Raw genomic sequence first — 24,892 nt, forward strand, 5'->3', positions numbered from 1 at the left:
CTATTTTACATATATACTAGGCAGTAATCCGCGCCTATCGTACTTAAAGATTTATTGTGTAGTTTTTTTCTAGGGATGATCATCCATATATCCGTTCGGATTCAGTTAATCTAACTAAATTTTTGATTTTTAGAGTTAAAAAATTTAAATCGTATTCGGATATTTACAAATTTTTGTTTGGATTTGGTTCGAATTATTGCAGCTTCGGTTCGAACATGAGTTCAGGTACCTATTTTAATTATATATTTTTAACAAAAATCCAAATATACTTAATATTAAAATTCAGAGGGCAGCATAACAAGTAGTGCCTGCGACCTTTCCGTCAATCCCAGGACGTTGGTGTTTCACATATGGTTTTTGAAAAGGAAATGATATCTTCTCAGAACAAGGTAGTACTTTACCAGGTTTTGATGGTTTGATGGGGGCAAAACATGTCAGAGCTAGTCTCTCTCTTCTTCGTGCGGAGATGAAAGCGCTATTTTGAGCAATAGAATGTATGAGGAATCTACGCCAGTTTCAAGTCACATTTGCAACAAATTATTCTCAATTGGTGAAGATGGTTTCAGAACCACAAGAATGGCCGGCTTTTGCAAGCTATTTGGAAGATATTAAGACCCTGTAAGACAGTTTCCTCAGCTCGATGATCATTTATGTACCACGAACGGAAAATACAAAACTGGCAATCTAGCACGCGGTTCGATAGTACTACCACATGTAAACAAAAGAAACGTCAATGACAATAAGTCAATTGCTATATCAGCATCGTTAATGTTACTATGTATAGGTGTCGATCTAAGCTCCCAACTACACATACCACGGTGGCATTTAATACACACCTTAATGCCATTTTTTGGTTTTAAATACAATCAAGTCCATCAAATCGCCAAAAGAAAAAAAGAAAGCAAGGAAGAAATAATTAAAAAAACAAAAGAAAGCATCTGATAATGAAGGATCTTCATTTCCACATCTTCCTAGTCACCATGACGGTCATTGCATCTATCTCCGCGGCAACACCGACGGCTCCTGCGGCCGGAGGAGCATTGTCGGACGAATGTAACCAAGATTTTCAAAAGGTGACTTTGTGTTTGGACTTCGCGACCGGGAAGGCACCAACTCCGTCTAAGAAGTGTTGTGACGCTATTGAAGATATAAAAGAGAAAGATCCAAAGTGTTTGTGTTACGTGATACAACAAGCCAAGACAGGAGGACAAGCTTTGAAGGATCTTGGTGTTCAAGAAGTCAAACTTATTCAACTTCCAACGGCTTGTCAGCTCCACAACGCTAGCATCTCCAATTGTCCAAGTACGTTTCTCGTTATTTTGGCTGTTTTCCTTACATATACTTCTAATTTTTAGTTCTTATCCCGTTTTTCTTTAATTAAGATCTGATTATGACAGTCTTTCATGTGTGTGTATGCTAATCAACGACATGCAAATTAGTTAGATATTGAGGATATCTAGAGAAATTGTATATATTTTGATGAGTTTAAGATGAACAGCAGGTGAAAAAGCATGAACCGGTAGAAGTAGAACTATCTATATGATACTTATTGTTTCGACTAAGACAAGTAGTTCACTGATTTATACAACTGGCATTATTGTGTTATCGTTGTATATTTGAAACTTGTAGAATTTATGTTGTTGACAAAAAAAAAAAAAAAAAAAAAAAAAAAAAAAAAAAAAAATATATATATATATATATATATATATATATATTTTGTTGATATATACATGGTTTTGCTCAGATACGAATATTCTATTGCATCTTGAGATTCAGTTTCTCACAATTGCACATTTGAGGAGAGTTAAAAACATATTACTGAAATTATTATCCTTTTAATTTTTCATATAAATAATTGAGTCATTTTCAAGCCATATTTAAATGAAGCGCCATGCATGTCATATAATTAATTTTATTTTTATTGTTACAAGTTTTAATTTTCCAGGGCGAATGACCTTTTTATAATTTAACTGATGATTTAATCATTAGTTTAATTTCGTTGTCAGAATTACATATAAAATTGTTTTCTTATGCTAAGAGAACGAGAAACCAACCAGTAACCAATTTTTGCTTTAAATACTTTAATGCGACAGGTGCCTCGGGTTGCAACTATTTTACAGAATCGCATTTAATTTGTCGAACATTTATCAATATAACCTACCGCCATTTTTTTCCAAAATAGAGTCAAATTTTTATAGTTTTTACAATCAAATAAGAAACTCGGGGGTGATTTTTTTAAAAAATTATATTGTACTTAAATATTATAAATGTATATAACAATATACATTCTGTTACCAATAATTTTTTTTAGATTTTATCAGAGGTGGACGTTCGAGTACCATTTAGTTCGAACCAGATCTTTGAGGGTTTGGTTCGGTTCGGTTCGGATTTTTGCGGGTTTGATTTGAGTTTGGGTTCGGATAACCTATTTAAACTTTAAAAAAAAAATTAAAGTTCATATATACTTTAAATTTTTCAAAATGTAAATATAAAAATAATAAATAACATATAAATTTGAATAATGTATACCAAAATACTTACACTTAACATTAAAATTGGCTTAGCTTAAATATTTGGATATGAAATCAATAGATATTTTAAGTATTTTAGGTATTATAAGTATTGTTTAGCTATTTTAAACATGTACTTATAACTATTTGTATATATTTTCAAGTATTTTGGACACTTTAAAAACGTCTTATATATTTTTTATTATTTAGATATTAAATTTTAAAATAACTAATATATTTAAATATATAAATCTTGTTCGAATATATTCGGATGCCTAAAGTATTTCGGTTTGGATCGGGTTCGGTTCCGGTTCTCTAGATACCAAAATTTTGAACACATTCGGATATCTAACTAATTTTGGTTAAAGTTCAGTACTATTGTTTGGATCGGCCTTGATTCGCTTTTTTGGATTCTGATTTTTTGCCCAACCCTATATTTTTATTGTGACAAAATTTTAAACGAAAATGATGATGGTTCATATTGATTTTGGGTATGCAACAATTTTTTAAACCAAAACACATTTTACTATGTATGTGGCCCATTTAGTTAATCATTAAAAATGGTTCTAGACCCATTTAAGAAAAATAATGGATTGAACTTACGAAACGTTACCATTTCAGATTGTCAATCGACACTTCCAAATATTCTTTGTTGGTATTGTGACGAATAGAAAGGGGGTTAGGGTTAGAAAAGTAAATTTATTGTGCAATCCATGTTCTAGCTAAGTGATTTCAATAACTTCTAAACAAATCTTAGTTGTATCGAACTCTTGTAAGATTTTCGAACAATATTAATTAATAAAATCATACACTTGCTAGAGTAATAAATTGTTTCTCAATTAATATATAGGAGATTATAGTAATCACATAAATCAAAACAATACCTCTTATTAATTTACAATATATTTATGGTAAATAAATCAAAATAATTATTTCACTTATTTTATATGGTATATAATTATATTGCAAAGATATTGACATACATATATAGTATATTTTAATATAAATATTTATTATTGAGACTTCCTACTCATATGGTTTTTATTAAAATTTATATATTTGATGTAATAAAAAATTTAAACCATTTATCTCAAAATTTTCGATGTGGTATTTTTCGATGCAAATTTTAAAATTAAATTATTAAGGTCTCAATACTCTTTCAATACAAATTTAAAAATTAACATATTTATGTATTTTTAAATGGTACATAGTTTAATTTAAACGATATTAAAATATTAAATAATATATATTTTTAATATGAATATCTATTAAATTAAAATTCATATTAATACGATTGTATGATCATTTGTATCTTGTTATAACAAATAAATTAAGCTATTGATCACAAAATTTTCAAAGGGATTTTTAATTTTTTTTGTAGTTTAAAATCATTTTAAAAAATTCAAAATATAACATATAAGAAAATATCTAATTTTATTATATGGTTAATGTGATTGTTTAATTTTATTTAATAATACAAAATTAAACAAAAATGAGAAAGAATGTAAAAATTGTTATCAAATCTTTATTATTCATAATCATTAATTGTCCAGATATATGTTAATCATATTAGGTAACTTTATAGTTTTTATTTAAGGAAATAATACGCGTTTCTTATATTTTAGGTTAATATAATGTTCTCCAGTAATTAGATTTTGGACCAACTTTTTTCCAATTAATTGTAATGATGTCACGTAAGATAAATTGACATCTTAATTAAGTGACAAATCAGTAAAGTCATTTGTAATTGTTATAAATTTAAGGTTATAATTTTTTTAATGTTTTTCTATTAATATACATGGGATTTTGCTGGTAGCTTCCTAAAAAACGTTATGTGAAATGAAGATAAATTTTCGTTAAATTTTCAAGAAGTATTCTTCTTGTAATACAATCATCTTTTGGTCAGTTGACATTTCTAATTAAGTGACGCTGTGTTGAAATGTGCATGAATGAACAGACCTTCTTGGGATTTCGCCGAGCTCACCAGACGCAGCCGTATTCACAAGCAATGCCACAACAATAACACCGGAGGCACCGGCAGGGAAGTCTCCGGCAACTCCAGCGACGTCTAGTGAGAAAGGAGGATCAGCTTCTATAAGAGATGGTCACGCCGTTGTGGCTCTAGCCATCACTTTGATTACCGTCTCCTTCGTCTCGACCTTGCCTATGATGGCTTTGGCTTAGACTGTAAACATGTGGGGCTTTGCTGAGGCACACGTGATATTAGGGATGTAATCATTTGCTTTATTATGTTGTGGTGCTTTTGTTTCAAACGTTCAAGACTTTCTTTTCATGTATGTTTCGTGCTTCGAACCATTTGTTGTAATGAGTAACTTTCCCACGTTATTGGATCTGTTTTCGCACATAACGTTATGTTATATTAATTTGAGCTTTCACATGCTAGCTGTCGAACAACATTTTAACAAAATAGAAGCTTTTCTCAAGACTGTGGTCAGTAGTACCAAATTAACTGTATAAACCCATAATTTTAATCCCCTTTCCAAGTTCCAATACAAAGCCTAAAAAGGAGAGATGATTTTAACTTAACTGAGTTTGTGTTGTTGGAGATAAACATGAAGTTAATTTAGAGGGCAAGTTATATTCCTAAATTAGATATGTTTTAGAAAATTTAATTCGTAAGAGTTTAGGAAAGTTAGTTCCTAAGAGTTTAGGAAACATAACATCTATATAAAGAGTTGCAAGAGTGTTGCATACCTTTTAAGAGTTTAAGAAATTGAAATTGTGTGCTTAAGTTTTTGAGAAAGTTTCTTAAGCTAATAAAGAGAGTTCTTTATATTGTGTTCTTGATCAATCTTGAGCTTATATTTGGTATCAGAGCCAAAACTGATTGTCAACAGTTGATCAAGAGTTTGATCGAGAATCATGGGTGACTTGGTAATGACGACAACTAAGAAGGATGGAGGTTCATCCATAAAGTGTCCGATGTTAACAGCAACCAATTACACCGTATAGGCAATACGGATGAAGATGGTACTTAGGGTTCATAAAGTGTGGGAAGTAGTCGAGAGCGAATCAACCGAAGGAGACAAGAATGACTTAGCGACAGCCCTTCTCTTTCAATCAATCCCGGAGACTATGATCCTACAAGTTGGAGCACTTGAGACCGCAAAGAAGGTTTGGGACACAATAAAGACCCGACATGTAGGAGCAGATAGGGTTCGAGAAGCAAGGCTACAAACCTTGATGACTGAATTCGAGCGGCTAAAGATGAAAGAAACTGATAAGATTGATGATTTCGTGGGCAAGTTAACAGAGATATCATCAAATTCCACTGCATTGGGTGAGAGTATGAATGAAGCGAAACTCGTAAAAAAATTCCTTCAAGGGTTACCACGCAAGAAGTATATCCATATAGTCGCTTCGCTCGAGCAACTATTGGATTTAAACACCGCGAGTTTTGAAGACGTTACAGGGCGTTTGAAAGCATACGAGGAGCGTATCATGGCGGAAGAAGAGGAGGAAGACACACAAGAAGATCAGAGCAAGATCATGTATACTAATGCAGAGCCACAAGCATACCGAGGCTATCAAGGAGGACATGGTCGAGGCGGTCGATACTATGGCAGAGGAAGAGGACGTGGTAGGTCGTATTGGGACAATCGAGACAACTGAAGATCTTATTGGGAAAGTCGAGACACATCAAAGATAACATGTTTTAGATGTGACAAGCTAGGACACTTTGCAGCTACATGTCCCGATAGATTGCTTAAGCTACAAGAAACAACTGAGAGTAAAGATGGAGATGAAACCCAAGAAGCCGACAGACTCATGATGCAAGAAATCGTCTATCTCAATGAACGAAACGTGAAACCTAAAGAGTTTGAATCAAGTACTGATAGCAACAGAGTGTGGTACTTCGACAACGGAGCCAGCAACCACATGACTGGAAACCTAAGCTACTTTCAGTTCTTAGACGACACAATCACGGGAAAAGTTCGTTTTGGAGATGATTCGAAGATAGATATCAAAGGGAAAGGTTCCATTCTGTTCGTGAGTCTAGACGGGAAAAAGAAAACACTTGCAGACGTCTATTTTATCCCAGAACTTAAGAGCAATATTATAAGTCTCGGTCAAGCCACGGAATCGGGATGTGATATGAGAATGAGAGAGAACTATCTTACTCTACATGATAAGGATGGTAACCTCATCGTGAAGGCACCAAGATCAAGAAACCGGCTGTATAAAGTTCTGATGGAGATAGAAGAACATAAGTGTTTACAAACACAAACACAGTGTGAGGCATCGCGATGGCATGCACGTCTTGGACATCTTGGAGCTGATGCTATGAAAGCAATGATAAGTAAGGAACTTTTCGCTGGTCTACCCGAGCTAAGGGTCGAGAAAGAGATTTGTAACTCTTGCTTACGAGCTAAGCAAACAAGGAGACCATTCCCAACATCTACGGCGTACCGTGCGTCTGAAGTATTAGAGCTCGTACATGGTGATCTTTGTGGACCAATAATGCCATCCACTGCTGGAAGAAATAGGTATATATTCGTGCTCATAGATGACTGCTCACGATATATGTGGTCTATACTTTTGAAAGAAAAATCAGAGGCATTCGACAAGTTCAAACGCTTTAAGAAGATAGTTGAGCATGAAGCTGGAAAAACCATCAAGACACTGAGAATGGACAGAGGTGGAGAGTTCACAAGCACAGAGTTTCGTGATTTTTGTGAAAAATCAAGAATACAACGACACCTAACTGCCCCATACACCCCGCAGCAAAACGGTGTGGTGGAGAGACGCAATAGAACCTTGTTAGAGATGACAAGGAGCCTCTTGATGCACATGGAGGTACCAAACTATCTGTGGGGCGAAGCAATAAGACACTCGACCTACCTCATAAATAGGATCGCAACAAAGTCTCTGGTCTCTCAAACACCATATGAGGCGTTCAAACGGATAAAACCCAATATCAAACACCTCCGAGTATTTGGGTGTGTCGTACATGCTAAGGTAGAGACGGAAAACTTGAAGAAACTGGATTTCAGATCTCATACTCTTGTGCACCTTGGAACTGAGTCCGGTTCTAAAGCATACAGATTGTATGATCCCACACATCAAAGGATAGTTGTTAGTAGAGATGTTGTATTCGAAGAAGATAAAGCTTGGGAATGGAACAAGACTCGAAGAGATGAAGCTGAGAAACCTGGAACTTTTAAAGTCACGATAGGTCAGTATGGGAACCAGGGACTTGAAGAAACCACGAGTGACATAGTCAACGGTGAAGATACAATCGAAGAAGCTATCGAGGAAGAGAATAATGATTCGCAACCAGAGTCATCAGAGGAAACAGAGGAACTGCAAGTGCGACGATCAAGCAGGACCAGTAAGAAACCCACGTATCTCGATGATTATATCTATCTTGCGGAGGAAGAAGGAGAGCGTCTCTTGCTGCTCTTGAACGAGGAGCCGTGGGATTTTAAAACAGCAACGGAGGAAAGAGTGTGGCGTGAAGCATGCAAAGAAGATATTAACTCAATTGTCAAGAATAAAACATGGGATCTCGTTGACCTACCTCCAGGAGTAAAAGCGATTGGCTTAAAGTGGATTTTTAAAATCAAACGGAACGCAGATGGAAGCATCAACAAGTACAAATCAAGATTGGTAGCTAAAGGATATATTCAACGTCATGGTATTGACTTTGAAGAGGTCATCGCACCAGTTGCACGCATAGAAACTGTAAGATTTCTTATTGCTCTAGCTGTATCAAAGGGATGGGAGATCCACCATATAGACGTAAAAACCGCTTTCCTCAATGGAGACTTGAAAGAAATCGTGTATGTCAAACAACCAGAAGGATTTGAAGTTAAAGGAGAAGAAGAGAAGGTATACAAGCTTAATAAAGCTTTATATGGACTGAGGCAAGCTCCGAGAGCTTGGAATGAAAAGCTTAACAAAGTCCTACAGCAGATAAAATTCAAAAGATGTTCAAAGGAGCCTGCCTTGTATCGCAAGCAAGAGGGAGATCGTCTTCTTCTAGTCGCCGTATACGTCGATGATTTATTGATCACGGGCTCAGATCAGTCTATGTTACATGGGTTTAAGAAAGAGATGTCGAGCAACTTTGAGATGAGTGATCTCGGGTTGTTAACTTACTACCTCGGGATTGAAGTTCATTAAGAAAGGGGGAGGATAACGTTACAGCAAGGAAGATACGTGAGCAAAATCTTAAGTGAGGCTGGCATGGATGAGTGTAATGCTACGCAAATTCCCATGGAGTTTGGTCTAAAGATATCAAAGGCAAACGAGGAAGATAGCATTGATGAAAGAGATTATAGACGTAAGATCGGGTGCTTGTGCTACTTACTTCACACTCGGCCTGACCTTGCTTTCTGCGTTGGATTTCTCAGTAGATACATGCATAATCCAAAGGTATCTCACGGAGCAGCATTAAAACAGGTACTAAGGTACCTAAAGGGAACGACAAGACTTGGTCTCGTATATGAAAGAGCAAACGATATGAAGCTTGAGGGATTTAGTGACTCAAGTCATAACATCGACGAAGATAACGGCAGAAGTACTACATGTCACGTGTTTTATCTCAATGGTTGTCCAATTACTTGGTGTTCTCAGAAGCAAGAGACGGTGGCTTTATCATCTTGTGAGGCTGAGTTTATGGCAGCAACCGAAGCTGCAAAACAAGCCATATGGCTTCAAGAGTTGTTAGAAGAAACTGTTGGAACACCGAGTGATCGAGTGGTGATACGACTTGATGATAAATCGGCCATAGCACTCACTAAGAACCCTGTATTCCATGGTCGCAGCAAACATATACACAAACGATACCATTTTATCCGTGAGTGCATCGAAAATGAGCTAGTCAACGTACAGCATGTTCCAGGGACTGATCAAAAGGCAGACATCTTAACTAAAGCCTTAGGGAGAATCAAGTTCAAGGAGATGAAGGATCTTGTGGGAGTTCAAGACATTGGAGAAGTTAACTTCAAGTTTAAAGGGGAGAATGTTGGAGATAAACATGAAGTTAACTTAGAGGGCAAGTTATATTCCTAAATTAGATATGTTTTAGAAAAGTTAATTCCTAAGAGTTTAGGAAAGTTAGTTCCTAAGAGTTAGGAAACATAACATCTATATAAAGAGTTGCAAGAGTGGTGCATACCTTTTAAGAGTCTAAGAGATTGAGATTGTGTGCTTAAGTTTTTGAAGAAGTTTCTTAAGCTAATAAAGAGAATTCTTTATATTGTGTTCTTGATCAATCTTGAGCATATATGTGTTGCAAGGCCAAAGCCTCCGCAAAGCTATTATATATTTTCCTGACATAGTCATCCTGGAGAAAACTTGTGTGATGTGTTGGAACGTAGGTTGGAGAGGCTATGAGATTTTAAGGAATATCACGTGTCTGCCTTTTCTGTCTTGAATAGCTCTATGTCTCTCCTCGTAGAAGCTGAAGCCATCTAGGATCCGTGAAGAATGAACCCACAACTTTTGCAAGATTTTTCGTGAATTGGAATTTGTTAATTCTTGAAGTGATTTAAATTTCATTGCACCAATAATAAAAACACTAGGATAAGAACTGCGCTTTGCGCGGATTGAATTATATTATTAAAACTAGGGGTTGGCCTGCCCTACGGGCGGGTAGATTTACAATAAAAATTTTTATAGTAAAATATAATTTAATTTTACAAAACATTTAAAACTACTTTAAATTGAATATAATAAATATAATTTGTTTTCTAAGATGATGTTGTAAATTTTATTTGTTAACATTTAACGTTTGAACAATTGTTATAATTTCTTTTCTAAGATCATTACCTTATTTGTTATTTGAGTTTTTTGTTAAATTCTTAGTTGGTAGTGCATTAGGTTTGGATTTGGAATTGATATGTGTGATAATGATGTTAGCTTTTTAAAAATGTTGTGCGCGAGGAAGTGATTGCATGACGTCATTTGGAGGAGGAACTAAATGTGATGTGAGTGAGTTTCTATGCTTCCGCAGCTGATTTATAGTATACAATACTGGTAAATTTGATTTGTATGAACAATTTGGATTGGAGAAGAAGTGTTCGGCTAATATATTTCAAAAACTCTGTGGGCTTTCAAAGATTTTTGTGTTGTTGGTCGTTTAAGTTTGGAATCTATAGTCCGTTGAGTAAATAATTTTTTTTGCGTTTAAGAGTTTGTCATCGTTTTGCATGGGGTATTTTTTTTCCAAAATGGTTGAGATTGATTCTTATATCAAGTGATTCGTAATAAATTTATGTTTAAAATTTTGGCCTCACACTATTTATTTTAGCTATTTCAATCTCATAGTGATGAGTTTTTTGTTTTATACAAACAATTCTCATAGTTTAATGTGGGTGATATTTATCCTACATGAAAGTTGAATAGGAGTAATGTATACTTTGTTTAATCATTTATAATCACTTGGTGTATTTTTTTCTTTTTCATAGTGGGATGATTGGTTTAAGGAACCTTAATGGCAAAAAGGGAACCTTAATGGCAATCTTAATTACGTCAATTAAATGATGATCTAAGACATAACAAAGTCAGATTTAGAAAGGTGGTAAAGTCTAGATTTAGCCATAGGGCAATGATAATGTTAAACCGATGGAGGTATTAGGAGGAAAGCAATGGTTTGTCAGCTCGATCAGTTGGTCTAAATGTTAAATTAGTAATGTCAATTAAAACCAAAAATCCTAATAGGAAAACATGAAAATGCATACGGGTTCGTTTAGTTTGTTTATTTCTATTTCTATCTATTTTATTGAGTATATTGATATGTTTGTCATTTTAGTGTTTTTATTTGTGTGTTCCTCAATTAATTTGTTCTCGTATGTTTTATATGCTTATTTCACGATTAGTGATTTTTTTACAACAAGATTACGATTAGTGATTTCGTGATAAGTTAACTATCACATTATGTGTCATGTTTTACAATTATATTTATTCATATTTTGGTTTCCTAATATGAGAATTATTGTTGTTATAGGCATTGTAACGACTAATGACTAATTTTTTTAGTTGTTGATTTTTATTTGTAATAGTAATTAAGAATCTAAATTATTGTTCTGATTTATTTTACTTAGTTTTGCTTTCGATTTATATTTATTTGATTAATTATTTTTACTGTCTTAATATTTTATTTTTTTGGAATTACCATTTTCATTTGAAATTAAAAGGTTTTGGTTCGGAATATATATTTATGTATTAGTATAGCTTTTTTGGTTTTTTTGTTGAAGAGAAAAAACAATGAAAAAATTTGTAGTCTAATAGAATTTCAAATTAATTGTTATATAAATTATATAACTATTTGATACACGTCATTTTATATTTATTAATTTAGTTTTTATTTAGATTTGTAACCATTTATGTGACTGGAATTTTTATCACAAATATACAATATAATTTTCCCCGACATATCTTTACATTTTTAATCAATATATTTAATGTTATTTCATATTCGTTTGATTGTATATGTATATATATATATATTGTTTGGTCATCATGTTTGTTACGGTTAGTGTAGCACATAAGACTTTTGAGAATCTGAGAACCTGTTTTTCCCTCAAATTTCATCTTCCAATGAGGTTTGTGAGCTTCCACTCTTTGTCTCAACAGCTCCAAAGTCTAGACTCGGAACCTGTTTGGGCACATATACCACCAATTTAAGCGTGGAAGAATGTGATTAGCTTGTGGTAGGAGGGTAAGCTGGCTTTACGGGAGGCATCTCTTAACTTTTGTTTTAGAAAATTCATCTTACTTAGTGAGCAGAAATTTCAAGACAGAGGAGATGATCTCAGGGTGCCCAAATACAAAGTAAGATAATCTTATTCAAGAGTTGTGTTATAAATTCTTGTGTGCCTTCTTGATGGAACCCTCTGGCGCAGGAAAGAGAGCTTCTCCAGCAATGTTTCCGCTCAATACATTAGGTAATCCAGGTGACGTTTCCGTATCACTTCGTTCGCCTGCCGGTCGGTTTTGTTTCTGGAGGTGGTCTCGGACCCATGGAGTCAGAGCCATTGCAGAAGATACACGTTAATAGCATTGTCTTACTGATTGGACTTTACAATCTGCTGCACATTCCTCGAGATGTCCAAATTTTTTACTGCTATATTAGTAGCAGAACCGTTTGATAAGATATAAGCTCTAAACTTTAAATAACAACTCTCAATCTCACCTTCAAATCTCTGTGACTTCTTATTCAATGTAAGAAGATGACTTACAAATGGAACCGACGTACACTAAATAACCGAATCTGAATAAAATATCTACAAATCCACAACACTTGGAAGATATGTTGAACTCTCACTCGCAATCTAAGAACGCCTCAAGACCTAAGTTTCGCTTTTTTTATGATTAGAATAATCCTCAATCGTAACTCCCAAAGACCTTCGGCACTCCTACTTATGTTAAACAACTCCTTAACTACAAATATTCCAGAGAGAACAAAGGTCTGCTTCAAGCTACAAACTCATCTGCCAAGCCCGCACCTTTTGTTGACTTTCTCTGTTTAACTTCCTAAAACGTTATCCCCTGCAACTCTAAGACAATTACAAAGAATAATCTCAACTTGGAAAACTTTGTAAAAAAAAAGAAATGATTAAGATAAGATAAAATATCAGTACAACCGGAACAAAACAATTCAACTATATATTATTTTCATTTGTTTCTAAATATCATGGTTTAAATATGTGAGTTAAATCTTTCACATGGATACACATAAAGAGAGGGTAAACACTAATGAAATCGGTATCCCAAATGCAGAGTGGCCAAATACTCCTTATAGCTGATCTTATTACCTTGGGTTGTCAACGCTACGCATCCCATATCGATGAGTAATAGCATATTCCTCACTGTAACTCCATTTCAACATGCGATTCTGTAATGAACCCACTAAAAACCAACTGACATTTGAAAATAATAGAGGAATATGAAAAGGACTTGAAAAGTAAACCAAGAAACGTCTAGTGTACACAGAAGAATCAACGCACTTTGTATCTCGTAACCCATTCTCCCAGACGTCGTTGGATACAATACATCCCAAACACTTCATTTTTATTAGTCATCCTACATTTATAACACGATTAGCACTACAAATAGAACGAAACCTAACCCCTTCAATCATATATTCATATTACCTCATCTTGATAGTCATCTGTTTGATCGGTAATCGAGACATCATGGTTGTGATGTTCCTGGCGAACTTGGATTCCCATCAGGATCACCACCATTTCCCTTTTGCGGAAACAACGGCCCGAGCCTTCTTTAAGGTCAACAGTTCCAGCCGACTGAAGCCAAAGACCAAAGACCGTATTCAGAATTACATCCCAATTTGTAAATTCAAATGTCAAATCTCAATTAGGATTTCTTATTTGGTCCAAAACCAGTGTCCCAGTTGCAATTAGTTGAAAATTAGAGGAGGTTAGGGTTCATAAGCTTGCCATTATCAAAGCCGCGTTCTCGATCATAGAGCACAGCGTCGGTCAAGCACAATTTGCCCTAAATCCCTATCATCCTCGACTAAAACATTTTATACAATGCCTAACAATCTAGAAGAAAAAAAAACAATTTACCAAATACTTTATTGGGGAAAACAAATAAAAGCAACATAATTACTCAGCCATGATTCTTCTCGATTTGTAAAGATGGTGCTGTTCATCGCTGGGATCTTGCAAATTTATAGAAGAGGTTGCCCGTTACCTTGGAAGATGAAGAGGTCTATTCAATGCTAGAGAGTAGGACGAGTGGGTTAAATCATGTTAATGCACGGATTTAAGGAGCACATAAATGAAAACCAAAGCCGTTTTAGAGAGTTTTTTTTTATCAAAGCATTATGCATTCAAATAGTTCACGTCAAACGACGATAGAAATCACAACAAAGAATTGATAAAGTAAAGACCAAGAAAAAAAACAACATCAAAAGATGTCATGGGAACAGCAACAACTTAGAGGAGGAGGAAAATCCAAACCTTCATACAGCCAAGCCGCCTAGTGACCAGAAGGAATCGTAGAGGTGGACCTAGCGTTCACAGCTTCGGCTGTAATGGAGGATGATAGCCAGTTAGGACCACCATTTGCCATGTATGATTGAAATCTCTGGTCTCTAGTGACGCTCGATGCAACTTGCAAAGCTATAGAATTGGCCTCTTTAGGCGCATTTGTCACCAGGCTTTGATCAAAGGAGTTCATCGATCTGAGATTCTTGATATACCTTGTGATAAGTGTGGATACAGCAAAGGTGAAAAAAGAGCTTCCATCACCATATCAGAGGACACCTCAACGATTACTCTCTTCACATGAATATCATACATTGCTTCTACTGCCCACCAGAGCGAATTAAGTTCAGCTTCCAAGGGTGAGGTCGTTGGACAGAAGGCACGTCTGCTATGGAACAAAGGAATTCCATCTGAGTTCCTTACTAACCATGCTGCACCAGAGTTCCGCGTTGGGTTAATCCAGGATGAAGCTACATTGCATTTTAATGTGCCCGCTGGTGGCTTTACCCACAGAGCCTGAGGTTGACAGTTTGAAGACGTCCTAATGGAGCTCTGTGGAGGTAAAATATGGAGATTCATCCAAGTATAAGCTTCCTCTGAAGCTTTAGCGAAGATCAAAGAACCCGACCAGTGTATTTGCTCAAAGACAAAGGCATTACGCGCTTTCCAAATTTGCCAAAGGATCCAAGGGAAGGAGAGGATGGACCCATTCTCAATGGAAGGCTTTTTACTGACTGATAGAAGGTGATAGAAGTTCAACCATACTGAATTCACAGAAAAACCAGCTGGAGGTAATGGGATTTGAGCTAGCTTCCAAGCCTCTTTCGCAGCTTCACAGTGGAACAAGACATGACATATTGTCTCTGGTTCCTTACCACAGCGGGGACATGAAGTGTCAAGTAAGATACCTCGAGAATGCAGCCCTTGCTTCACCGCTAAGGCACCTGAGAGTGCTCTCCACATGAAGTGTCGAATTTTGGGGGTCGTTTGCGTTTTCCACAGATCTTTCCACAGTCTCTTTTCAATGGGGGGGGGGGGGGGGGGGGGGGGGAAGAGTAGAGCCCGACGACGTCTGATTCATCTCTATTGTCTCTGCAAGTTTATATCCAGATTTCGAATTGTCGGATCCATTTTTAGAGAAACCCCATATCAGTTGGCCACGAGCAGATAAGTTGAAACTACTGTTCAACACTAAATCCACATCTTCCTCATAGATCACTTCACTGACCTTTTGTCTGTCCCAGCTCCCTTGGTGAGAGTCCAATAGATCACTAACTGTGAGAGTAAGGTCGACGATAGCATCCTGACGGTAACGTAGAGGTCTCGGAGTGCCGTCCATGAGCCAGTTACAATCCAAACTCTTGAGTGAGTGCCATCACCAATCTTTTGCAGTAGCCCCTGCGACAATAACTCCCTTCCATGGAGTATGCTTCTCCAAGCGTAAGAAGGACGTGTTCCAACACCACATTCCATAAAGAAAGATCTGGCAAAGTAACGTTGTCTCAGTATCCGAGCTACCAATGACGTGGGGTTTGACCAAATCCTCCATGCCTGTTTAGCAAGTAGAGATTGGTTGAATTTTTCGATCTCCCTAAACCCCATGCCACCCAGCTCTTTGTCCTTGCAGAGCTTTTTCCAAGCCACCCAAGATATCTTTTTCTTATTATTGCCTGAGCTCCACCAGAATTCTGTCATTACACTTGTTATCTTTGCACATACGTCCTTAGGAAGTTTGAAACAAGATATGGCATAGATAGGCAAGGCAAGCGCCACTGATTTTATTAAGATTTCCTTACCTCCTTGAGAGAGAGATTTCGCAAACCATCCTTGTAATCTCCCCTGGAGTTTCTCTTTGATGAAACTCAGCAATTTAATCTTAGAACCACTGAAACATTCCGGTAAACCAAGATAATACCCATCTCCACCTTCCTGCTCAATACCAATGACTTCTTTAATATTCATCTTCACACTCTCTGCTACCTTCGAGCCAAATATGATTGAAGACTTTTGGAGATTGATCATCTGACCAGAAGCTTGACCATACTCTTTTAAGCAAGACATAATCTCTGAGGCTTCACCTGTACTCGCATTGCAGAGAAGAAGGCTGTCATCAGCAAATAATAGATGATGGACTGATGGACCTGAAGCTGACAACTTAATGCCCGTAATTCGACCTTCTGATTCAGCTGTGTTGAGACAAGAAACCAAGGCTTCTGCGCAGAGTATGAATAGGAACGGCGAGAGAGGATCACCCTGGCGAATACCTCGTTCAGGACGAATGAACCCGTGAGAAGTCCCATTCAGTAGAACAGAGAAAGAGACAGAACTGACGCACGCCATAATCCATCGTATCCAGATTCTGTCAAATCCCATTTTCTCCATTAGAACCTCAAGGAAGTTCCATTCTACCCTATCATAAGCCTTTGACATGTCCGTTTTAATGGCCATACATACCTCTGATACTTTGGGGTTAGTACGAAGCCCATGAACCATCTCATGAGCAATGAGGATATTGTCAGAGATAAGTCTTCCCGCTACAAACGCACCTTGCGTTTCAGATATAATGGACGGGAGAACCACTTTCAGCCTGTTGCATAAAACCTTTGAGATGATTTTATACTGAACTGAACACAAGCTGATAGGGCGAAGATCTTGCATTTTGGTAAGTTTAGTGATCTTCGGGAGCAGACTCAACTGTGTGTGGTTCCAACCATCAGGCATGACTGCTGTATTGAAGAACTGACTGATCTCTGCAGTGAGTTGAGGCCCAACAATATGCCAGAATTTTTGGTAGAAAACTCCAGTAAGACCGTCTTCTCCAGGAGCGCTGCTCCCCTTGACACTGAACGCGGCTCTTCTGATCTCATCAGCCGAGATTGGAGCAGTTAGACGATCATTCATCTCCTCTGAGACTCGACCATTGAAGCCTCGAAATACTGATTCCAGATCATAAGGGTTGGAGCTTCTAAAAAGCTCACGGAAGTATTCAACTGCGATGTTCCCTTTCGAACCTTCTGTGAAGTGTTCCCGACCAAATTCATCCAGCAGCATGAGGATATGATTCTGGAACCGTTTACCTTTCACACAATTGTGGAAATATTTAGTGTTTAGGTCTCCTGATCGTAACCACTCCTCTCTGCACTTCTGCCTCCAGTATAGCTCTTCATCTCTAATGGCCTCAGCAAGATCAGTTTTCAACTTCTTCATAAAATAGAAGGAAGGGTTGCGCTTGGCTATTTCCTTTTCCAAGTCCTCATGTAGTCGTGATATCTTAGTTCTTGAATTCACGTCTGCCTTCTTTTTCCACTTCAAAATATTTCTCCTGCAGCAGCCAATACTATCCATTGTATTACTGGAATCCTGTTCAGTAGAACCCCAGCTTTGCTTCACCAGCTCCTCAAAGCCTGCCTTGTTGATAAGCCGTTTGTCAAAGAAAAACCGGGACCTACTAGGATCATCTTTCTCCAGAGCAAACACAATACGGATCGGCCGATGGTCAGAGGCCCACATCTCCAAATATTCCATGTTGGAACGTGGGAACAGTGAGAACCATTCACTATTTCCAAAGCAACGGTCCAACCGGCATTGGACCCAGACATGATCTCTCACACCAGTCCAAGACAACTAGTTCCCCGTGTGGCGCAGTTCTTTAATCTTACCATTCTCCGCCATGTTCCTGAAATCCCAGAAGCTAGCATCACTATGTGTAGCTCCACCTAGCTTCTCCTCATTAGACATCAGTTCATTGAAATCACCTGCCAAGATCCAGGCCTCATCACGAACTAAACCAATGTCTATCAATCTCTCCCAGACTTCCTGTCGTTTCGCTTTGACAGGATCACCATACACACAAGTTAAGAAAAACTTAACAGAACCCAACTCCACCTTCAAATCAATGATTCTTTTATCACACAATAACACAGACACCGAGTAGCTATCCTTCCATAACACCGCCAGTCCACCACTTAACCCAACTGGCTCAACCGTAACAAGATGATCGTAACCCAAACTCTGCTGCACACCCTTCATGTAACCAATCTTTTGCTTCGTTTCCATAAGAAAAAAGAAAATCCGGGAAATATTTTTGACGGAAAACCCAGAGTTGTTGAACTGTCTCAGGACTTCCAGCCCCTTGACAGTTCCAGCAGAAGATGCTCATTGGGGGAGCAGCGGCTTCAATACGGAAGCCACCGAAGAGACTGTGTGTCTTGGGGTTTTGTTGTCTGAGAAGGGAACAGAGGAGCTCTGCTTCCTTTTCGCACTGGGTACTGCAGAAAGATCGCTTTCCTCTGCAGGGATTGTTGTTAGCGCCTCTTGAAGTGGCGTAGTAGATTTCCGTTTCCATGAAGAAGGACGTTTCCTCTGTGTCTTGCCTGAGTTTAATTTTCTGGAGACTCGCCCCTCCGAAGAAGGGCCGAGCTGAAAACCCGTCGAAATATGAGCAGGCGCAGAGAATGCAGCAGAAAGAGTATCAGAGGATTCAGCTTCTTCTTCTTCAATGATGATATTCTTTGGCTGAGAGCTAGAACTTCCCAGTCTTGCCTCCAAGGATATGGGCTTAGCGAGACTGTCAGGATAATGATAGACGTGTCCCTTCCCTTTATCAAATTCATTTGTAATTCTGACAAGGCGTAAAGATGCCTCTCGAGCATTGTCAGCAATGCCTTGTTTAACTCGTTCGATACGAGCAAGTCGTTCCGTCTCATCAGAATGAGAGATATACATCATTGCCATCTTGTGTTCCTCTTTTGAGAGCTCTGGGAACAGAGGGGGGAAACCAGGGGGGGCTTCCAAAGAGGCAATCTGCGGCTGAGAGGGGGCCACACCACTAGACAGATGATCCACCTTTGTAGTAGAACGCTGCAAGTCACCTTTTTTGATCGAGCCATGCCCCTTTCTGAGGAGTGGACATCTAATTTTCTCATGAGTCAAACGTAGACAGTAAAAGCACCTTTTATGAATTTTCTCATATTCATACTTAATGTTGACAGTGCCACCAGACGGTAAGGATAGTTTTCTCGACGCCTTAGCAGGATTGTCCACCTTGAAGGTAACTCTTGCACGCACATAGTCCTTGAAGTGAGAGACTTTAGGATCGAAAGCAATATCCTCCACATGTCCAATTTCTTTCGCAAGCATGTACATCGTATCGATGGTAAAATGATTCACTGGGATGTGTCGTATCCTTATCCATATCTCCAAGGTAGTGAGAAAATCATCAGGAGGCGATGCAGTCCATCTCTCCAACACCATGGTCCAATGATTGTAAGACCATGGGCGATCATTCAACACCGTCTGCAAATCTTCCTCCCTTTGAAAGATGAACTGAAAGCGGTCACGAGAAAGAGCAATGCCTCGAACCCTTCCATAAACCCTCCACGCTGTAGGCATGTAATCAATCATACGAGCCATGGATTGGCAGTCTGTATTCAACAACCGACCGAGCAAACTCGTAGCATTCTCGTCACAGACAGTAAACAGAGGACTGTCCGGTAGGACCAAAGGCGCTTCATCTTCAATAGACATAGCGCTAATAGCTTTCTGGAGAGAATCAGCCATGAAAATCAACGATAAGAATTTGTGTGAGGCGGAGCTGAATGGAACCAGAAAGTTTTGGGGAAGTAAGTCTAGCGTGATAGAAGTTAAATTGCCATGAATAGGGGAAAATTCCGATACGATTTTAAGAGAATTCATGTGAATTGGAAAGAAGTATCAATATGGAACTACCCAAAGGAAAGAAATGAGTTGAAAAAAGGAAAGACGGACTATCAATTAAATAAGACCGGGAATTGAAAAGGAAACTAAGGAGCTGTTTCCAAAAGAGACCACCGTAGCTTGCTCGCCGGTAATGGGAATCCACCCAAACGGGGAAAAGAGAATAATCCCTAAAAAGGAAAGTAAGGCCCAATACTAGGTTGCCGGAAATCGCCCACTTTAGAGAGAAAAAAGACCCGTAATTTTCAACGTGTGTTACGACTTTTTTAGAGAGTTCTTAGGAGGAGGTATTACCTGAAGGGAAGGAAAACAACAGCTGAGTTCTGTTTGCCGATATTGCTAAAATGATAACCTTAGACATTGGGCCTAAATAACATGACGGCAAGAAGGCCCAAACAGAGGATATTTTCTGTTATTAGACCAAGAGCAACGAAGGTGTTGAAACCCACTTTCCACAGTTGACGTGTATTCAAAACAGGCGTTGAAAAGTTTCACCTGTTGAATTTTTTTTGTGGTCCACAGATGACACGTGTCGCACCGTGAATGGATAGAAAGGGTTGAGAGCGTGCACGCACGCGCGCGGGTTACATGATTTTCCTTTTTTTTTTAATTTAGGATAATATTTAAATGTCATCTTCCCATTGGCTGTACATATTTCCTTTGATATTTATCCCCACTCAATAATTCGAACTCATTTATTTAATAATATAACTATTTTAAAAATATCAAAATTCAAGATTTTTTTAATCTATAAATAGAGATTACTCTCATTTCGTTTGGATACAGAAAAAATACATCATTTTTCATTATAATCAACTATTTTAGTGTTTTAAATCTTTTTTTTGGTTAAATGATTCCCAATAATAATCCTTTTAACATCCAAAACTCTTCTAATTTTCCGTTTAACTTCTTAAATCCCAACAATTATCAATTTCAAAACCAAACTTCCAACCAACCCCAAATATACTAAATTATGGTTTCCCACCAAATTTCTTCATGCCATCATCTGTTCCGAATTATCCTCCAAATTACGGATCAATGATGCAATATTTTTCTCAAACACCTTCACTTTCTTCTACTCCAACGGGTGACGCAAATGTTCCGAGAGCAACTGAATTTCCCGAATTTTCTACCCTATACAGCTCTTGGTGGCATGAGTGGTGCTAGCGAACCCATTCCCAACGCAAATGCAGATGAATCAGCTCAAGCTCGCCGTAGAAGCCCTAAGTGGACCACCGATCAAAACTTGGTGCTACTTAGTGGATAGATTAAATATGGAACAGACAGCATTGTTGGCAGGAACCAGAAAAGCGAAGCATACTGGAGTAAAATTTTTGAGTACTGTAATGAGCATTGCTCATTTGATTCTCTCCGTGATGGAGCTTCATGCAGAAATCATTTTAACTATATGAATAAAAAGTTGAGCAAATGGAGTGGCGCTTACGATAGCGCTAGGCGTATGCAACAAAGTGGATGGTCGAAGAATGATGTAATGGCAAAAGTGCACGAATTATATTCAAGTGGTAAGAATGAACATTTCAATTTAATGTCGGAGTGGCTTGCTGTTCGTAATCAACCGCTCTATGGTAGTCAAGTAGGAGGAAATACTGGCTCTACAAGTAGTGGATCTAAGAGATCCTGAGAGAGTGATGCCAGTGATTCGAACTCCGTAGGATCAAACTCTGTAGGATCAAGTGCTCGTCCAATGGGGAGAGAGGCAGCAAAAAAAAGGCAAAAAGAAAAGCAAAGGCGCAACTTTGGAAACCGTCAACGAAGAGTGGAATGAATACAAACAATTCAAAGAACAAGTGTTGGAACGATTGGAGAAAATAGCCAAGACACAAGAGGAGGCAAATCGATTGATGAAAGAAAAGACTGAAACCAAAATTATGAAGATGTTCTTGAAGCTAAGTGAAAAAGAACATCTTTTGACAAGAACAAACAGCTGTTAGAGAAGTTGAGCAACGATCTATTTGGAAATTAGTAATGTGTGTTTGTATTTTTATTTTAATAATGTGTGTTTATATTTTTCTTCTTTAATAATGTATGTTTTTTTTCTCTTTTAATAATGCGTGTTTGTTTTTTTTCTTCTTTAATAATGTTTGTTTGTATTTTTCTTTTTAAATAATGTGTTTTCCTTTTTCGACTTTAATATTGCGTGTCCTTTTTCACTTTAATAATTTTTGTTTGTATGCAATCCGTGAATTTCTGATTTTGTAAGAGAACCCAATCGTTATCTATTATTTATGCAAATTTAATGTTTGCTTGAAGTCCAGAATTTCATCCACTCATTTTTTTATAAATGGAAATTAATTTTCCCGTAAATGTTTCAATAAAACAATTTCATCTTACAAAAAAATATCAATGGATCCATCAGAATTTCCTTTCGATATCGAAGTGTACAAAAAACAGTGTAAGCTTGAAGAGAGGTATATCGTACACCGGTTTAGAGAGCGCCAGAAAAAAAATGGGGAAGACCATACGTCTCGTAGCAAGAGAAAATACTTCAAGAGAGATCATGTAGCAGCGAATCAAAGGCTGATTGATGACTACTTTGCCAATTAACCTACATATGATGAACAAATGTTTCGTTGGCGATTCCGGATGCGAAAACATGTTTTTCTTCGGATCGTTGGAGATGTATCAAGCAGTGACAACTATTTCACCCAACGAGTTGAGGCAGCAAATAAGGAAGATATTTATCCATTAGCAAAATGCACTACTGCCATGCGAATGTTAGCGTATGGTGTTGATGCCGATGCGATTGACGAATATATCAAAATAGGAGGTACTACAGCATTGGAGTGCTTCCACTGTTTCTGTAAAGGAATCATACGGTTGTATGAGCAAGAGTATCTCAGAGCTTCAACTCAAGATGACTTGCGAAAAAATTTGCATGTCAGTGAGATGAGGGGGTTTCTAGGGATGATCGGGAGTATTGATTGCATGCATTGGGAATGGAAAAATTGTCCAACTGCATGGGAATGTCAGTTTACTCGGGGAGATAAGGGAACCACCATGGTTATAGTTGAAGCAGTTGCATCTCATGATCTATAGATTTGGCATGCCTTTTTTGGATGTCCAGGAACATTAAACGATATAAATGTTCTAGATCGTTCGCCGGTGTTTGATGATGTTGAACAAGGTAATACTCCAAGAGTAAAGTTTTTTTGTAAATCAACGTCCATATGACATGGCATACTATCTAGCTGATGGTATCTATCCTTCTTATCCAACTTTCGTCAAATCAATCCGACTTCCTCAAAGTGAACCAGACAAGTTATTTGCAAAATATCAAGAAGGGTATCAGAAGGACATCGAGCGCGCATTTGGGGTATTACAGGCTCGGTTTAAAATCATTTGTGAACCAGCTCGCATGTGGGAGATATCAGATTTTGCTATCATCGTGCGGTCATGTATCATATTGCATAATATGATTGTTGAGGATGAACGAAATACATATGCTCAGAATTGGACCGATTATGATCAATCTGAGGCAAGTGGTTCGAGTACACCACAACCATATTCTACTGAGGTGCTAGCAGCATTTGCAATGTAGATCTGAATTACGTGATTCAACTATACATCATGAACTAGATAGAGACATGCGCCTTGGACATGATGAGAATATCATAAAAACACTTTAATTTATTTATGCATTTTTTATTCATAGGTTGTATCTTATAATTACAGAAAACATGTATCATATGTAATATACAAAACATTGAATATAAAAACTGATATTTTCAAGGAACGATTAAGTTAGTCATCCAATTATTGTTGTTTGTTTTTCATTATAGTTATGACTTATGAATAAGAGATTTACACAATAGCGTTCACGCTGTATGTATGCTACTGGAACATGACTTTTGGGAATAGAGCTTCCCTCAAGAATGTGGTCATGCCTCTTTATGTTTCAAATACATGGATGGTTGCCGATTCAAATGTTGGCATCAGATTTCGTCAGTAGTTTTGTAGTTACTTAGAAACTCCTTCAAAGCATACTTGATTTTAAAAGTAAATAATTTGTTTCTTAAAACTTACTGAAACTATATGTAGACAAATAATATAAAGAACTATAAGGCATAAACTCTAAAATCAAACTACAAATAGTTTTTCGGATTAAAAAATCTGAAATGTTTCTTCAAATCTTGTGGTGATTGGAATCCTGAATTTTTTAAAAAAATCTGATATACCTCTCAATCAGTATTTTATTTTTTCTCTGTCTTCAATATGTGGTGATTGGAATCCTGAATTGAAAAAGTGGATTTATAAGGTGTTGTATTGTAAGGAGATTCAGATACCCATACTATAAAATAATTTGTGTAAATTACCTTCTCCTCATTCAATATGCCAAAACTTCAAAACACATAGTACTACATTACCATCATTAGATTTCCATAAGTCTTGTAAGTCTAGAGCTTTGAACTACATAGGCAACACACTTGATTTGAATGAACATGTGATTAGTTTAAAATTAGAACAAAGTTTCTTTACTAAAGAATGTTAATACAAAACTATTAATCTTTAGTTGAAAATAATAGAGAACAAAATAATTTGACTTTAATCTTTCACATGGATTTGAATGACTTCAAATCAGAAATGAGATATAGGGGTGGACAAAAAAGCCGAACCGATCAAAACCAAATTAAATGTCTAAACCATTTGGTTCACTATTTTAAAACC

General features: G+C 37.2%; 2 protein-coding genes and 2 pseudogenes across 2 annotated transcripts; 3 read left to right on the forward strand and 1 right to left on the reverse strand.

Moving 5' to 3' along the window:
- The first annotated feature begins 711 nt into the window (after positions 1-711).
- Positions 712-4,875, forward strand: LOC106418374 (non-specific lipid transfer protein GPI-anchored 1). The gene is made up of 2 exons (XM_048756869.1): positions 712-1,302; positions 4,468-4,875. Exons 1-2 carry the CDS (start codon positions 945-947, stop codon positions 4,692-4,694), a joined length of 585 nt encoding a protein of 194 aa, XP_048612826.1. The 5' UTR covers positions 712-944; the 3' UTR covers positions 4,695-4,875.
- A 13,771-nt stretch (positions 4,876-18,646) lies between these two features.
- Positions 18,647-20,050, reverse strand: LOC106417329. Its single transcript, XM_013858147.1, has one exon. The coding sequence runs from the start codon at positions 20,048-20,050 to the stop codon at positions 18,647-18,649; it is 1,404 nt and encodes a 467-aa protein (XP_013713601.1).
- A 1,006-nt stretch (positions 20,051-21,056) lies between these two features.
- LOC111206127 lies at positions 21,057-21,992 on the forward strand (annotated as a pseudogene).
- Positions 21,993-22,570: 578 nt separating this feature from the next.
- LOC111206129 lies at positions 22,571-23,263 on the forward strand (annotated as a pseudogene).
- The last annotated feature ends 1,629 nt before the right edge of the window (positions 23,264-24,892 follow it).

This window comes from Brassica napus, chromosome C5, assembly GCF_020379485.1.
Source record: "Brassica napus cultivar Da-Ae chromosome C5, Da-Ae, whole genome shotgun sequence".
NCBI classification, from domain to species: Eukaryota; Viridiplantae; Streptophyta; class Magnoliopsida; order Brassicales; family Brassicaceae; genus Brassica; species Brassica napus.

Bases quoted from the DNA above. Each gene is read 5' to 3' on its own strand.
- LOC106418374 (XM_048756869.1), top strand. From the start codon at position 945: ATGAAGGATCTTCATTTCCACATCTTCCTAGTCACCATGACGGTCATT. The intron at 1,303-4,467 runs GTACGTTTCTCG...ATGAATGAACAG, and splicing joins TAGCATCTCCAATTGTCCAA to ACCTTCTTGGGATTTCGCCG.
- LOC106417329 (XM_013858147.1), bottom strand. From the start codon at position 20,050: ATGGCTGATTCTCTCCAGAAAGCTATTAGCGCTATGTCTATTGAAGAT.